This window comes from Equus quagga, chromosome 21 (assembly GCF_021613505.1).
Source record: "Equus quagga isolate Etosha38 chromosome 21, UCLA_HA_Equagga_1.0, whole genome shotgun sequence".
NCBI classification, from domain to species: domain Eukaryota; kingdom Metazoa; phylum Chordata; class Mammalia; order Perissodactyla; family Equidae; genus Equus; species Equus quagga.
This window is the reverse complement of record NC_060287.1, coordinates 11,695,734-11,712,400: the sequence shown is the minus strand read 5'-3', so window position 1 is coordinate 11,712,400 and position 16,667 is coordinate 11,695,734. Positions and strand designations below refer to the sequence as shown.

Below are 16,667 nucleotides of genomic sequence, written 5' to 3'. Positions count from 1 at the left end.
TTAAAAAACAAAACACAGTTATTATTGCCTCCTTTGAAACTGCTATACCTACATGGAATATTAAGCAAACATCATTATACTCTTTTATAATTCATACACTTTTCATTTTCTTCCTTGATTTTCAGTTGCTGCTTGTTTATAAAATCCAACTTGTCAGAGTTTGATGTATTGAGTACTTGATTGTAAAAGCAACTTCCTACATTTAAAAAATGCCACCCTATTCTAAGCTAGTGTTATTCTTGTTTTCCACATTTGCAATAAGTCTATACATTTTTATTCCTCTACCTGTCAGCGTTTTCTTTCCCTTCAGCGTAATCCAGAATAATTCTCTGTGTTCCACCCCTTTTGCTTTGTGACAAAAAAGCATTGCATTCTGAGAGTGGCTGGATGGAGGTTAATTCCATGTCCGCATGGTAATAACCTGGGAGAACCTGAGGATGATCGGTTTCATTGGATCCCTCATCTGATAAGGCTTCAAAGTAAATGAACTGAGTGGAAAATAACATTTTTCATAAGTTTTCTAGAAACTGCAGATGTTTTTTGAGAGACTCAAGGAATTGAGTTTCTAATGTATTTTAGTGAAACATAATTCAAGCAGAAAAAGATCATTTTAAAACGTTTATAGCACTCCCATTTGCTGCTTTTCTCCATTCAGCAGAAAAACAAACTCTTTTTTCTCTATGCACACAGAATGCTTTAACTGAAAACTACACTCAGTGTTTCTGTTGCAGCAATGATATTATCTGGTGCTCATTTTGCTCTGAAACAGAGGACATCTTTTGAAAGGAAATTTAAAGTTTTATTACATCACTTACTTTTTTAAGGTCATCAACAGATACCCATAAATAGTGAAAAATGAAGACAAAGGAGATCCCCAAGTGAACACTATCTTGGTAATTAAAGTAATTCATATTCTTTCTCTACTAGACTAAAGCAACTCGGATTTTCAGTTTAAACTTAACTATTTGCATAGCCTTATGACAGATATATCAAAATCATTATGATTTACCAAATAAAACTGGATAAAATGTCTTTCTTAAAGAAATTGAGTTTATATTTATTTTTTACTTTAATGCTGTGCATAAATTAAGGGCCAAAATGCTGATTGAAATTTTTCTACAGTACCCTAAAGATTCGAAAACAGATGTAATTCCAAGCTTAAGAGCTGTTTGTAGCTGATGAAACATGACCTCTTTTTCATCCTATTCTGGATTAAAATCCTGTCCAAGGTGTTTTAAGTGGAGTAAACACTTTAAAAGTTAATTTAGGTGTGTATCTGCAAATACTTCCCCGGAAACGTGATGCTGTCTCTTCTCTTCAGTTTGGTCAACTGTGAAAGCCAGTTCTTTCTGAGCATGATAGTCAAAGACAAAGAGATAAGTACAAGTTGTATTCAGCCACCTTTATAAACCTCCTTTACTCTCCAAGGTACAGGCTTCAGAAAAAGAATTCCAACATGCCATTGTACAATGTAAAGAAAACTAAATATAATATGGCTGTTCCCACCACTCAAGAGAAAATCCTTCTTTTCATCTTTGGGATTGCTATACTCATCTTTGACTTGGGCCTTTTACTGCAAGAGATCTGGCCTTATTTTAAAGATATACAATTTCATAAAACTGTAATTTAGAGATTTCAAGAAAGAAATATTTTGCTTTAAAAGGGGGAAATAATTTTGTTTTCACCACCACTTTAAACTATTGGTAAGTTAATTTCAGACAATGTTCTGATAATATTCCTGTTCCTGTCATGTCATTTAACTTAAGTCATATTATTGTGCCCTCAGAAAATGTCTTTCAGTATTCCTTAATCCTCTTTAAACTTACAATGGAAAAACAACTCAAAAATAGAAGCTTCCCTTGTATTAATCACACAGCGGTTTCAAGATTTTCATAAAGAATAATCATTAGAATTGGTATAACCTATCTCAATAAAATATTTAAGGGGGCACAAATAATTATTAAGCATCAATATTTGATTAAATTCCAATGAATATAATTTACAGATCATTTACACAGCATGTCTAGACAGTAATGCCTAGTACTACAGTCTCACACATCCAATTTGTCATGAATCACAGTAGAAGCATTCTGTAGCTGTTATAGTTTTTTGATCAAAATCTAGCTACCTATAGCTCCATTGACAGAATGATAAAATCAATATATTTATTCATGCATTTATATAACATATTGATTGAGCACCTAATTTTTTCATCTTTAGAACATTATGTGGCGAATCTGACTAAGTTGCAGAGTTGTTGAAAATATAGAGCCTTGAAGGAAATGTAGTAAGGCATGCCCTTTAGTTTGGTAGGTTAGAACGGCAGTAGCAGTAACTCATAGTAGAGAGATAGGCTGAAGCTGTAGTTTGAATGACTTACTATTGCATAAAAAAGACTATATCTTGTAGATGGTCGTCCTTTGTCTTTATGGGGTCACAGATTCCTTTGAATATATTGATAGAGGTTATATTAAAGAATTATACATTCTAACAACACTAAAAGTGATGACCATTTACTGAGTGCTTACTGTGTGCTTAGCACATGGAAAAATCTCATTCAGTCTTCACAGCAATGTTACTGGGTTGGTACTGCTATGTTTTATAGATAAGGAAACCAGGGTGTGCAGAGGGCAAGAAACTTCCCTGAGTTCACACTCCTGTCCAGCCTTTGGACAGCAGTTTCAAGTCAGAGTCCCCTTATTGACAGAGAATCTCTATTAACTGTCAAAGATGTACCTTATCATTTCTTGAAAGGGTCACAGATGATCACAAAATTTTGCATCTAATTTCTGAGATGTCACCCCTTACTTTCATTCTACATAAGCCAATCCATGGCTTAGGAACCATATCCAACAGAGATAATGGAGTAACGCAATGAGATTCATATGGTAGGCCAACTTCTTAAGTAGCTGAGTGTCAATTGGAAGTGAACAAGCCTAAAATCAGTCATTGTATGCATTGCTTAGCCATGATGCAGCCAATATATTTGGTTCATGGCAGATATGAACTTTTGGGAAATGTTTTATCCATTACTCTCTTAAGAAATTTTCTGGATTATACTAACATTTTCAATTGTGTTTTTAAAAAATCCTTCATAGTCTTTATAGTAAAAGAAATTTGTCTTCAATTTTAACTAGGGTCATTGAATCTCAATTTAACTTTATAATAAAAGATTTTAGATTAGAGGACAATATATCCAGAGTTCTAGGCAAATTTATGAGAAACTAAATATTTAACAGGGCTTAGCACACATGTGTAAAATGTCAGTGCTGGTAGGAATGGTGTTTTCTGACACCAATACTGGGGCCTTTGGCCTTGCAGTTACTAAAATTAATGCTACTGCTGCAGAATTTTCAGAATGTATCACTTAGGAAATAGAACAGAAGGCCAAAATGTTATCAGTCTGTTAGGAGTTTACATAAGTAGAATGCCATTTTTTGGAAACCTGTTTATAGTCTCCACCAAATAAACATTGATGTTTTTAGAAAGTTAAACATTGTTAAACAATTTAATGAGCTGGGAGATTGTTTCACGACATCATCTTTTGTAAAGCCAAATGCAATTTTGAAAGCACGTCAAATATTATAAGTATGACAGTAAGCTAAATTTCAAAGATAGCTTCCTGGAGTACAGATTGTTTTTTTCATTGTAAGACAAAACTGTATAACCCATGAAAACCTCCAATTTGGTGGCAAATCACTCTTGAAAGAATGCCTTCAAGCATGGTAAGATGTAGCAAATTGATTTGAAATAGTATTGGATGAATGTCCAGGTTTTATACATTGGCTCCTCACTGAATTATTGGAAAAAGAGCTTATAAAGTAGGAAATTAGTTTGTTATTTCTCAGGAGGAAATCACTCCTAAAAATTTACTGGAAACCTTGCAGATTTGTGGTTTTAGGATTTCTCTTTAGTGTTGTATAGATATTCCTGTGTTTCCATCCCTGGATTCGATTGCCTTCGGCCACTGGTTCTAATTTACTCACACCGGCCCTGCCTGCCTCATGGGTGCTGGTGCTCTGCTGCTTGGGCCCAACTGCTCAGGCGAGTTCCTTGGCTCAGTGCATTAGATGTAGGCATCCAGAAAAATGAAATGTTATAAAAAGCCATTAAAACTTACATAATGAAGGCACAGAATACCATGGAATGGTGGAGGAAAAAAAGGGAAAATGTGTTCCAGTTTTAATATTTTCATCAATTTCTGTAAGAGTACATAAATAAAGTCCTGAAATACAGTTGTGAAATTCAGAGAATAAGTTTTGTGAAAGCTGCTTTAGTTAACCTTCTCCTGAAATAGCAACCTGCTCACCCTGAATAAGAAAGGAAATTTGAAATATCTTTGACTAAGGTTGTATTTTAAATAATAGATAAAAGATTTACATTTTTTTTTATTTAAAGATTGGCACCTGAGCTAACAACATGCCAATCTTTTTTTTTTTTTTTTGCTTTTTCTCCCAAAATCCCCCCAGTAGATAGTTGTATATTTTTAGTTGTGGGTACTTCTAGTTGTGGCATGTGGGACGTCACCTCAGCGTGGCCTGATGAGCAGTGCCATGTCCGTGCCCAGGATCCGAACTGGTGAAACCCTGGGCCGCCGAAGCAGAGCGTGCAAACTTAACCACTCAGCCATGGGGCCGGCCCCAAAAGATTTACTTTTAACACGGGTATCCATGCATTATCACTTGGTCTTTGGTTAAAGTGAGTTACAGAACCATGTGTTCATTGGCAATGTAAATAAATTTCATAGAAATTTAAGAATAAATTCCACTGTTCCATAAGTGTTTTTTAAACAAAAGCTTTAAAATCATTGATAACTTTTGGGGGGTTCTCTAAGAAAGTGTTTTGATAACCAGTGCCTTTGATAGTAGACACAATACCTATCAAAAGCAAACCTCTCAAATCTATACTTATATTTAAAGTGTGAACATTAATCTATAGTGTATATCTTTAAACATTTACTCTATGGTAGTAAATTTAAATTGCTACCCATTATCTTCTCTTTTAGATATGTCCATTATGATGTGACAGCCATAAGGACTGTGATCATGTTATAAGACAATGAACTTGTAGCAATTTACCCTTCCTGTTGCCTCAATTTGGGGATTAAGAAATAGTACCATAAGAAAGTTTTAAGTAACTTGCTTAAGGTCAATACCTAATCACACAATGGTCCAAGAAAAAAACCAAGCCCCAACCCAGAAAAGCGACTGAAATCGAGTGCTCAGGACTTTCTTCTATACTTCCTAAAAATGGGTAAGAAGCAGGGGGAATAGAGAAGGAAAAGTCATCCTGAAAACAGAGCCTGGACTCACAGCTAAGGCAACTACGTTCTTCTGGTTTGAGTCTTGGCGAAAAACTTCAGTTCTTTGGTTCTCTATTTTTTTTCTTCTTCTCATCTGTAAAGTAGGTCTTGGGGACAGGAGTCTCTCTGGTAACTCAGTCCTCTGCCTGTTGGACCCAGAAGACTGGGTAATAAAATCGGGACGCTGCTAAATGCTGTCATGTAGAACTGAAACTTCAGAATCAAGGCTGCCTGTTAAGTTTGAAAATGTCTTATATTTGTCAATTCCTTTTCACACCTTTGGCCCTATAGTTTTATGACACTGAAAAGCCATGTAGAATTTTTGTAATAAATAAGTAGTATTTCTAGGCCTCGATTTAATTTTGGTGTCATTTTTTTTTTTTTCTTAAAGATTGGCACCTGGGCTAGCAACTGTTGCCAATCTTCTTTGTTTCTCCCCCTACTTTTTCTCCCCAAAGCCCCACAGTACATAGTTGTATATTTTAGTTGTGGGTCCTTCTAGTTGTGGCGTGTGGGACGCCGACTCAGCATGGCTTGATGAGTGGTGCCATGTCTGCGCCCAGGATCTGAACCTGCAAAACCCCGGGCCGTTGAAGCAGAGCACGTGAACTTAACCATTCGGCCACAGCGCCGGCCACATTGGTGTAATTTCTAATCTAAACTTATTTTTAACACTGGCCTACTTCTAGAAGGAATGATAATCTTATAAATTTATTTACTTCATTGCCAAGTTAGATAATCTCCTGAGAGAGTTTCAGTAGGGTTCAAATGGATAAAAGATCTTTGTTTCCCAAACGTTGACTTTCTTACCACATCCTATCACATCATAGGGCCCCTAGAAAAAAAGGTTATGTCATAGCCCCTTTCTATTCCCCTCCCTCATGAGGGAAGTACACTGGAATTTAGTCATCATGAAGAATTCAAGGATGGAAAAGTTGTAGGGACAGACTTGATGGGGTGATTAATTAATTCCATTTCTTTGCAAATTACCTTAGCCCAGTAATCAGTGTGGACAGCATTTGTAATGGCAGAGACTTGTTTCTTTCTGTGGAGAAAATTTGAGTAGGATTTATTTTGGCAAAATAGGAAGCAGTAACAAATTTAATTCTTTTGAAATCCAGTGTAAAGCGATCAGCCTAGTCGAGCTAAAATTTATCATGCAGAAAAACATTAATGCAAGAATGACCTCAGGGAGAAAAAGGAAAAAAACCCTCTTGCCAATGTGATTAGAGTTTTAAGGGGAAAATTTTGGAAAGTATGTTCGTAATCATTTCTAGAAAGGAAGAAATAAGAAATACTGTGTGCCTACTGCATGTCCTGCTGATCTGTATATATGATTTCTTTTTGTCGTCTAAATGGACTGGTGAGAGATTGGTGTTCTGATTTGCATCTGGTAAAAGTGAGGTGTAACTATTTGCTGGTTAATAACCCCTGTCTTTTCTTTGTACCACACTGACTCTTTCTTATTGTGATGGGTTGCAGCCTGCACTTTGTCATGTAGCTCTGTGTACTCTCCAACCGGGGAGGGAAAACTTCAGGGGGTACAACTGATCACATTCAAAATTGGAGTCATCATAAAGAATGTTGCTGGCTTAATTTTGCTAGGAGATTTTTTTATTTGGAAAATATTTTGTTAAAACAAATATAGTTATTGTGAGCTAGGACACAAAGTTATGTACGTTTTTAAGAAAAAGAAAAACAGACACTGCATAGGAACTTCCCTGGAGGGTGTGTGTTTGCCAAGAATTGCTTCTGCCCTTGAAAATATTCAGAAAAGTTTGAATTGCGTTGCCTAACTTCACTAGATATGGCTATCTAGTATACGAATGAAAAGTAAAGCATAGTTCAGGGAAATACTACACACCAGCTGAATTGTGAGGCAGGAGCAGTTGACTTTCAAACACAGGAAATGAAATCAACAAGTTTTCTGCTAGGTGGTTCATCTTATTGTGTAACTGAAATCACTTCTGAAAGCAAAAGTTTCTGTAGCAGTCACTGCAAATGAGTGATTATTGGCTAAGTAAAACTAAATTTAAATATATTTATAAACTATGATTTTATACTTCACTTCCAATCTTTTAAAATTGAAAGAGCTAAGACCTACTCAATTTGTTTTTCATTAAGTATTTTACCAAAAATCGTTACAAAATCATTGTTTAAGAGTCTCTGAGAAGGAGCAGTAATCCACTATGTAAATTCGAGTGCTGAGAACATTCTTCAAAGATACATCTGCATTCTGCTGACTAACTGGATGTTTCTGTGTGCTGCGTACACCTAGCCAGGTCTAAGGGCACGACCTGCTCCCGGTAAGCACGCGAAGGATGCTGCTTCTTTTCAAGGTAACTTCTGATGCATCCTGTTCAACTTGGAGACCAAGAATCTGCGTTTTAAAGAACTATCTCAGGTGATTCTGATGCAGGTAGTCTGAGAATTACATTTTGAAAAACAAGGAATGTGTTTTCTGGTTATGACTAGTGGCATTCATTTGACTAACTTTTTTGAAATCACCTAGAAGAGGGTTTCAGAATTAGCATAGTTGTAGTGTGTGTTCTTACTTACTTTTCCATCCAGTTTTTAAGAAGCCTGGCACATTTTGGATCAAAGGTCTTGAGTTCTAATTCTGTCTCTACCAGCTGTTCAATCACGGACAAGTCACTTGACTTTTATAGCTTACTTTCTTGGTCAGTAAAAGTAAACATTTGGATGTTCATCTTTAGGACCCTGTGACTAATTTCCATTGTTTTTGTTTATAATAGCTAAGGAGAATTGAATAAAATGTTTTTAATTAAAACTTGACTGTTTGTGCAATTAATGTTTGAGGTATACAAAGATGTCCAGACTTGCTATCAGCTGTAAGCAAAGTTACAGTTGCAGATGGTAATTCTGATACATTGCTCAGCCTCTCTGTTCATACAGGGATCCTGGATATTTCTCATTACATGAGCAATAGTAACTTTGCTGTCAAAGTTTTTTCTTTTTTTCTCCATCTGAAATCTGGAGAACACAGTTTTGTGGTCCTGTATAAAAAAAATTGAATTGAAAAAACCTGAAGTTATTAGTGGAAGGTGATTAACAGGTACTCCCTGGCAGGATCGGCTAACTTTTTCTGTAAAGGATCGGATAGCAGATGTTTCAAGCTTTTTAGGCCACGTAAGGTTTCTGTCCTCCTCCACCTTCTTTTTTTCTTCCTTCTCCTCCTCCTCTCCTTCTTTTACCAACACTTGAAAAATGTAAAAATACTCTTAGGTCAGGGCCATACAAAAACTGGCTGGAGCAGGGCTTCTCAAACTTTAATGTACCTGCGCATCCCTGGGCGATCTTGTTAAAGTGCCCGTCCTGTAGCTCTGGCGTTGGGCCCTGGATCCTGTATTTCTGACACGCCTTTGGGTGTCAAAGCTCTTGAGGTGAAACCGTTTCATGACCCTTCATGTGATGAACAGCCCCCTCTACTGTTCGGATTTGAGTCCTTGATGAGTGTGGCTAAGAACTCAGCTCTTTTTTTTTTTTAACTGAATAATGGGGTTGTTTTGGTCCCATAATGTAGAATAACTAGTAGTTTAGTGGTCCTTGATAATTTTAAAGGCCCAGACTTCTTTGGAAATTTGATAAAAGCTGTGGTCCTTCTCATCACTACTCTCCTGCCCACACATAAATAACCATGTTTATGCACCATTTCAAGGAATTCATGGGCCTACCTAAGGCTTGTCCATCTTAATGAACACTGCCATAGTTGTGTAAAGTCTGAATTTAAGGGAGCTCAAAATGAATTCCCTCACTCTTAATAACATCTTAAAATTAGATTGTAGCTGTATTTTTACATATCTCCATATCTATCTACATATGTATCTATCAATCATCTATCTCTATCTGGTAAGACCTTTCAACTTTATTTTGTGCCCTATTGGCTATTACTGGCCTGATGATTGCATTTAGAACCTAAAATTGTAAATGAAGAAAATAAGCTAACTATTGGTAAGAGTGAACACGAATTGTTACAACATCTTATATTACATTTGTTCACAGTACCTTTACTCATGACTTGTAGGAAACTGACTTATTGAGATATAATTCATATACCATACAATTCACCCATTTAAAGTGTACAATATAATAGTTTTTATTATTTTCACAGAGTTGTACAACCATCACCATAATCAATTTGAGAATAATTTCATCACCCCCAAAAGATTCTCCAGTCCCTCTTCAGCCCTGACGCCCATCCCCCACCTTAGGCAACCACAAATCTACTTTCTGTCACTATGGATTTTCTTCTTCTGGACATTTCATATAAATGGAATCGTACAATATATGGCCTTTTGTGACTAGCTTCTTTCACTTAGCATAATGTTTTCAAAGTGCGTCCATTTCGTAGTGTGTATCAGCACTTCATTCTTTTTATTGTTGAATTCCACTGTATGGACATGCTGTATTTATTTATCCATTCATCAGTCTTTGGACATTAGGGCTCTTTCTCTCTTTTTTTGAATTATTATGAATAATTCTGCTATGAACATTACATTACATTCATGTGCAAGTTTTTGTGTGGACATAAGGTTTCGTTTCTTTTGGGTATACACCTAGGAATGGAATTGCTGGGTCATGTGTTAATTCCAAAACTTTTTGAGGAACTCCACATTGTTTTCCAAAGCGGCTGCACCGTTTTACATTCCCACTTGCAATGTATGAGGCTTTCAATTTTTCCAATTCCCCGACAGTACTGTTTATTTTACATTTTCTCGATTATGGCCATCCCAGTGGCGGTGAAGTGTATGTCATGTGGCTTTGGTTTGCATTTCCCTATTAGCTAATGATGTTGAGCATCTTTTCATGTGCTTACTGGCCATTTGTCTAGCTTTTTTGGATAAATGTGTCTTCAGATTTTTTGCCCATTTTTAAATATGGTTATTTGTATTTTTATTGAGTTGTAAGCGTTCTTTATATATTCTAAATATAAGTCCCTGGTCAGATATATGATTTTCAGGTTTTTTGTTTTTAATTCTCTGAGTTGTCTTTTCATTTTTTGATGTGTGTCTTCAAGCATAAACATTTAAATTTGATAGAATTTAACTAAATAGAAGCCCAATTTATCTATTATTTCATTTGTCACTTGTGCTTTGGGTGTCATATCCAGGAAGGTTTTGCCTAATTCGAGGTCATAAAAATTTGCTCCTATAATTTCTTCTACTTGTTTGTTAGTTTTACCTCTTATATTTAGATTGTAGATGTTCTTTTGAGGTTTTTATAATAGTGGGAATAAAGTTTCTGGAAGAATATCCAAATGTGACAATGCTGGAATAGTTTACATATGTTATAGTGATAAATGTGTAAAATCCTCTGAGTGCTTATTGCACATGCTGAACTCTAAATCTTATTGCTAAATAGTTTAGGTATTTTGCTGCTTTTTCTCTTATGGGTCTATTATTCTGTATTTTATTTAATAAGTATGTATTTGTGTATCTCAAGTCTTATTCAGGCCTTTTCCAGTCAACTGCCTAATAAAGTAGGGAACTATTTGATATGGTAAATAGCACTCTAATAACATGGACAATTGACTTGCTTAGTTTTAATAATAGAACTACATTGGCAATGGAGAGAATGTAAATGACTGTATATGGGAGATTAGTGAAGAACAAGGAGCATATCTAAGCACGATAATTGTAGCTACCATAGGCCTGTTACAGGAAAGTCACATGTAACTCTTGATGTATTTTAGGATCAGATTCTCTGGCTATGTGTCCAGACCTTGGCCTTTGGGAATATGTTACTGACTTGCAGACTATGATTAGCCATTCATATTTAAATACTATGAGATCTTTTCGGGTTATTACTTTTAAAAATAATTCTTACTTTTTATATTCTGCAAATTCCTCATTGTTTTCAGGGCCCAGTACTTACAATGTATAACCTTCTTTATTATTGTGATGTATAACGTAATTACCTGTCCCTATTTAAATGCTTTGGGTCTCTTTAGTATTTTTTAAAAATTCTGACCTGTATACTGTAAACTACTCCTTCGCTTCAGGTACCTAGCATTTGTAATGTATAAGTTTCTTCTTGGATGCGATGAGATAACAACTGGTAATCAGCAAACTTTAAAAGATAATCCTCTCCAGGAAAAAAAATGGTTCATTCACTACCAAATTAAATTCTCTTTGTGAAATTAAAATATGCATTTTAATTAATATTGAAAGTAACTCGAATAACACTGAGGAGTAAATATTACTTCTGTTTATTGAGCAGAAATGTGCTAATATTAGGTGATTGGTTGGAAAACTTTAAGAGTGAACTTTTTAAAGCTCCTATCTGGATTATCATTCTGTCCTCAGACGTGGTTATTTCCCTCAGCAGCGCCTTTAGATTTATTTGCAGCAGCTGGTAGGGCATTTCCACAAATAATGGCCAATGACACCTTACAAATTAAAAATATTCAAAACAACCCATTATGCAAAATTTTTATCTTAAAATAACAACAGGTCCTTCTCTTCCTATTTCATATACCTCTAATGGTCCCACTGTCACTGAAGTCACAAGGAAGTCATTGGTGTCTATCATTCTTCTTACTATCTGGTGATGTACCAAATTCTGTCAAGTGTTTATTTTATGATATGCCTTGTAGCTTCCTTCTCTTTTCTACTCGCAGTGTCATTTCCCAAGGTCAGGCTCTTTTAACTGTTCCCTAGGATATTTAAGTTACCCTTAAGTGTTTTCTTGCCTCCATTGCTATCTATCTTTTATACTGCACACCAAAAGTATCTTTCTAATACACGGATAGTCATGTCAATGCCCCCTCAAAATCTGTTAGCCATAAAGACTAAAGGTCACACTGTGTAGTGTGGTATTCTTGGCCCCCTTTGGTCTCTGCCTCCAGGACTACCTTTTACCTGCCGCATTGACTTCCGTGGACTCTGAATTCTCTGAATTCTTTTGCTCATGTTATTTCTTCAGTCTGAATGCCTTTCTCCTTCTATTGACGTATGTTCATTCTTTATAGCTCAATTTAAATGCCACTTTTTTGAGGAGAGTCCTCTTATTATGCTCTAGGTAGAGTTAACATTTTTTTCCTGTTTTCTTCCTTATCACATTTCTTGGACCTCTATGCAACACTTGCTTAATTTTAACATAGTATTTTCCACTTGAGTCTCTGAGTCAGACGTACCTGAGTTCAAATCCTGCCTCCACTGCTTCTTCCTCTACATTCCTGGGCAATTGATGTCATTACCTAAGCTTTGTCCTCATCTGTTAAACTGAGTTAATATTTGTACATAATGTGTGGGTGTTTTTTTATGTTAAGTCTGATAAACAGTGCCAGCGTGGGAAACGGTATCTATGTGTGTATTCCAGGTACTTACCCACTTTCCTTTATCCTTGAGGACAGGAAATTAGCCCTACTCATCTTAGTACCCATTCGAACCTGCTGGTTCTAAAAGAAAATCTCATGTTCTCTTTTACTTTTGGTTGCCATGATTCGTGGACCATGTTAAACATAACTCATTAGAATTAACATGTTAGTTTATTGCTATATTATCTCACTCCACAAAGGAGTTGGGATGACTTATGAGATGCGCAACAAACAAAAGTGTGAAACATAAAAGAGTAAAAAGTGCATTTTGAATAACTGAAGAGTTTAATTTCACCGCTGTGAACCTGAGTCAAACAAAAGCTACAGATGAGGAAGTGTTAAAGCTTGTCTTCATTCTGTCACGTTTTGTAGGATCTCGTCTTCGCCAGGAAGATTTTCCCCCACGGATTGTGGAGCACCCTTCCGATGTCATTGTCTCTAAGGGAGAGCCCACGACTCTGAACTGTAAGGCTGAGGGCCGGCCAACGCCTACCATTGAGTGGTACAAGGATGGTGAGCGGGTGGAGACTGATAAGGATGATCCCCGGTCCCACAGGATGCTGCTGCCCAGCGGATCCTTATTCTTCTTGCGCATTGTGCATGGGCGCAGAAGTAAACCTGATGAAGGAAGCTACGTTTGTGTTGCAAGGAACTATCTTGGTGAAGCAGTGAGTCGAAATGCATCTCTGGAAGTGGCATGTAAGTAAACATAATGAACTTCGTAAATGGCATGCACATTTGCTTTGATTTATTTTTAGTAAGCCTTGATTTGTTCCCATAGATGCTTAATACGTAAAGAATAAAACAAACACACTGCATAATTTTACTTTGCCTTCTCCAAAGAAAGCAGGCCAAAAATAGTGTCAAGCCAGGGTGTTGCAATAAATTTATTTGTATTAAAGCAATGTGGCGATTATGTTATTATATTGAAATGAGGTGGTGATGATGGCCATATTTAAAATTTGAATTATGATGTGAGATATAATCAAGTATTACATTTGGTCTTATTAAAATGAAAAGTGTATATGTAACACGGCATTGAAAACAAGGCATAAATTCAATATTGTACCTATTTCTGTTACCTACTTGTGTATAACTATTATATATAGAATTATATATACTTATTTATAAATATATACTTATAAATATTTAATATAAAATAAAAATGTATATATATTTTTCTAAATCTAACTTTTATCAAGCAACTTTAGAAAGAATATACTCCCTCCAGGTTATATTAACACTTTTACTTCCAGACTGAATTCAGGAATCATCACCCTAGGCATGCAGGGGACAATACACCAACAATAACAGCAACTATATTTTATTTATTTATTTTTTTATCAAAAAACTCATCAAAGAGATCTGATTTCTGTAGGGACAGAATGTTCATATGTAAGAGCATCTTATTCAGTCTTGTAATCAGCAATAGCTGAGGACTTGCCCTGACTTGGGCATTTGTAAAATATATTTATTCATTAATCAGATAGCCCATAGCACTAGTTAATCAAGATATCAATGCTTTGCATCTGTTTGAACGTTGATTCCATAACTTCATGGATCGTTTTCCAGAATAAATTAAAAAATATGATAGACTTTCTCTTCTGTTTTATAGGTGAGGTTTTACATTTTTGATATTATCTCTTTCGAGGAAAGATTTTATCTAGAATTAATTGTGAATAAGCTGACAACAACTGGACCTAAAAAAAGTTTGTACTCTTCAACTTTCTGTTTGTACCAATGGGTCTTCATAAATAAGAGAATTGAAGAATTTCAGGATACATGAATCTTGTTTATATAGCTGGGAGGGGAGTGCTAAATAATAGCTCATGGTCTCATGTCTCCAATTAAAGCTGATACTTGTGCTCACATGCTACACAGTATCACACTAGATTATAAAACTCCTGCATGTGTGTACTGAAATTCTTAACAGTGTATCATTACCTTTATGCATGAAAGCATCTTTTAAACAAAATCATACTAACTTGTATTCAGCTATTTCAGTTCAAGCTTTTATTCTCAACATCCAGTCTTTTGATTTATAGTTTGTACCAGGAAATCTGGAACCCACTGATGCTTGAAATGTGTAAGGTCAATAAGAAAAGGCTAGAAGAATCCTAAGACCCAAATTTGTTTTGTGAAGGACCCTGAGAGATGAGCATAGGAACCTTAGCTAGTGACGCCATTAGGTACCAGACACCAGGTAATTTTGTTTTTTTTGTTTTTTTTTAAAGATTGACACCTGAGCTAACAACTGTTGCCAATCTTCTTTTTTTTTTTCCTGCTGTTTCTCCCCAAATCCCCCCAGTACATAGTTGTTATATTTTAGCTGTGGGTCATTCTAGTTGTGGCATGTGGGATGCCACCTCACTGTGGCCTGATGAGTGGTGCCATGTCTGTGCCCAGGATCTGAACCAGCAAAACCCTGGGCTGCCAGAGCAGAGCGCACGAACTTAACCACTCGGCCACAGGGCCGGCCCCTAATTTCGTTTGTGTAACTTACTTCAAAAAGCAGGTAAATTAAATGCAATTTAGTGAGATTTGAAATATACACACAGAACCTCAAGAATGCAAATATTCCTAACTGTTCATTTTCATTTTGAAATATCTTATTTCTGGAACTTTTCAAACATATTGAAATATTTCAGTGTCAAATTTTATTGATTTTTTTCCCCCATCATATCCCTTTATGGTAAATATAACAGGCATTATTATCCCTTTTTGTAGATAAAATGAAACTTATAATGGGTAAGTGACCAAGACTCAGCCAATAAGTTAATGGGGAATTCAAGATCAGATCTTGAGTCTTCTAATTTTCAGTTTTAGAGAATTGTGCCATGTTTGGAAAAACACTCAAATGAAATCTGGCCCATGTTACGTAAATAAAGATTGAGAATTTTCAATTCTTTAAGAAATTTTTATTTTATCTACTCAGCAGCAAATGCTCATTTTTAATCCTTAATTAACTTTTCTTCTCAATATTCAAGTTTATCTAAATTGGCCAGTCATTTTATTGTTGGACAACAATAAATTTATTTTTTTTCCTAAGCCTTAGCTTTGTTAAAATTGCTCCCAACACACATGCATCTTGTACTTTTATTTAATCTAAAGAATTGCTGTGTTTCCTGATTGCATCATTAATAATGAACCAAACTGTTTTAGGAGGAAAATTTTAAACCATGATTTTTTTTTTCATGTAATGTGACAATAGCATTTTTTATCTTTAAATCAATGAGCTTTGAGAAATGCTAAAAATACTTCTGACCTAGAGAGGAAAACAAGAAATCTGCTAAATTGGATTTAGCTAGTGAATAAAATTCTTTCTTCTAATGCCATGTCAACAGTTCATGCCATTTGAAGCAACACAAGATCAAATAATGTCTATTTATATGCTGCTCATCTCTTTCGCATTAGCTCACCAGTCTTCTCTCTTTCCTTATGTGTTTCATAAAAAGTATTAATATGGAAATTTGGGTCAAAGCATTGTGATTTTTCAATACTATTGCTAACCATGTTGTATTTTTATAAAATGAAAAAGGAGCACTTGCAGATTGTATAAATGTTTGGCCTTCATATTTTAGAACTCTCAACATAAATGCTCCATTGTGGCACATCCGTTTCTTCACCCATTAAAGGAAAGAATGGAAGCCTTCAAACACTGTATATTTGAAAAACTGCAGGTAGCTCAATGTGAGGTTGGGGGGCAGCATCAGTTGGAGAGGAGGCGTATGCTGCATCGTAGAATCTAGACATTTTTTGCTATGTGAAAGGAGAGTCTTTGAAAGAGAATTGAAGACTGAGTTAAGGGGATAATCATTAAAGTCAGAGAGGAGTTAAGAAGCTGTCCAATAATTCAGAACAAAGTATATGTTAGATTTTACACTGAAAATAGCAATAGAGATTAAAAGAAGGAAATAGTGAATCATATTTAGAAGTTATAAATCATATCACTTTATGGTCGATTTGGGCGATAGAGGGTGATTCCCAGAATTTTTTTGGTGGTGTGACTGGGTGTATAGTGCTTCC

General features: G+C 35.5%; 1 protein-coding gene across 5 annotated transcripts in view; it reads left to right on the top strand.

Annotated features, from left to right (window-relative positions):
- ROBO2 (roundabout guidance receptor 2) overlaps positions 1–16,667 on the top strand; it is a 567,226-nt gene that overhangs the window by 41,446 nt on the left and 509,113 nt on the right. For all 5 annotated transcript variants that reach the window (XM_046648104.1, XM_046648103.1, XM_046648102.1 and 2 more), the window contains exon 2: positions 13,014–13,340. In XM_046648104.1, coding sequence (XP_046504060.1) covers positions 13,014–13,340 — 327 coding nt within the window. The remainder of the gene's footprint in view (positions 1–13,013; positions 13,341–16,667) is intronic.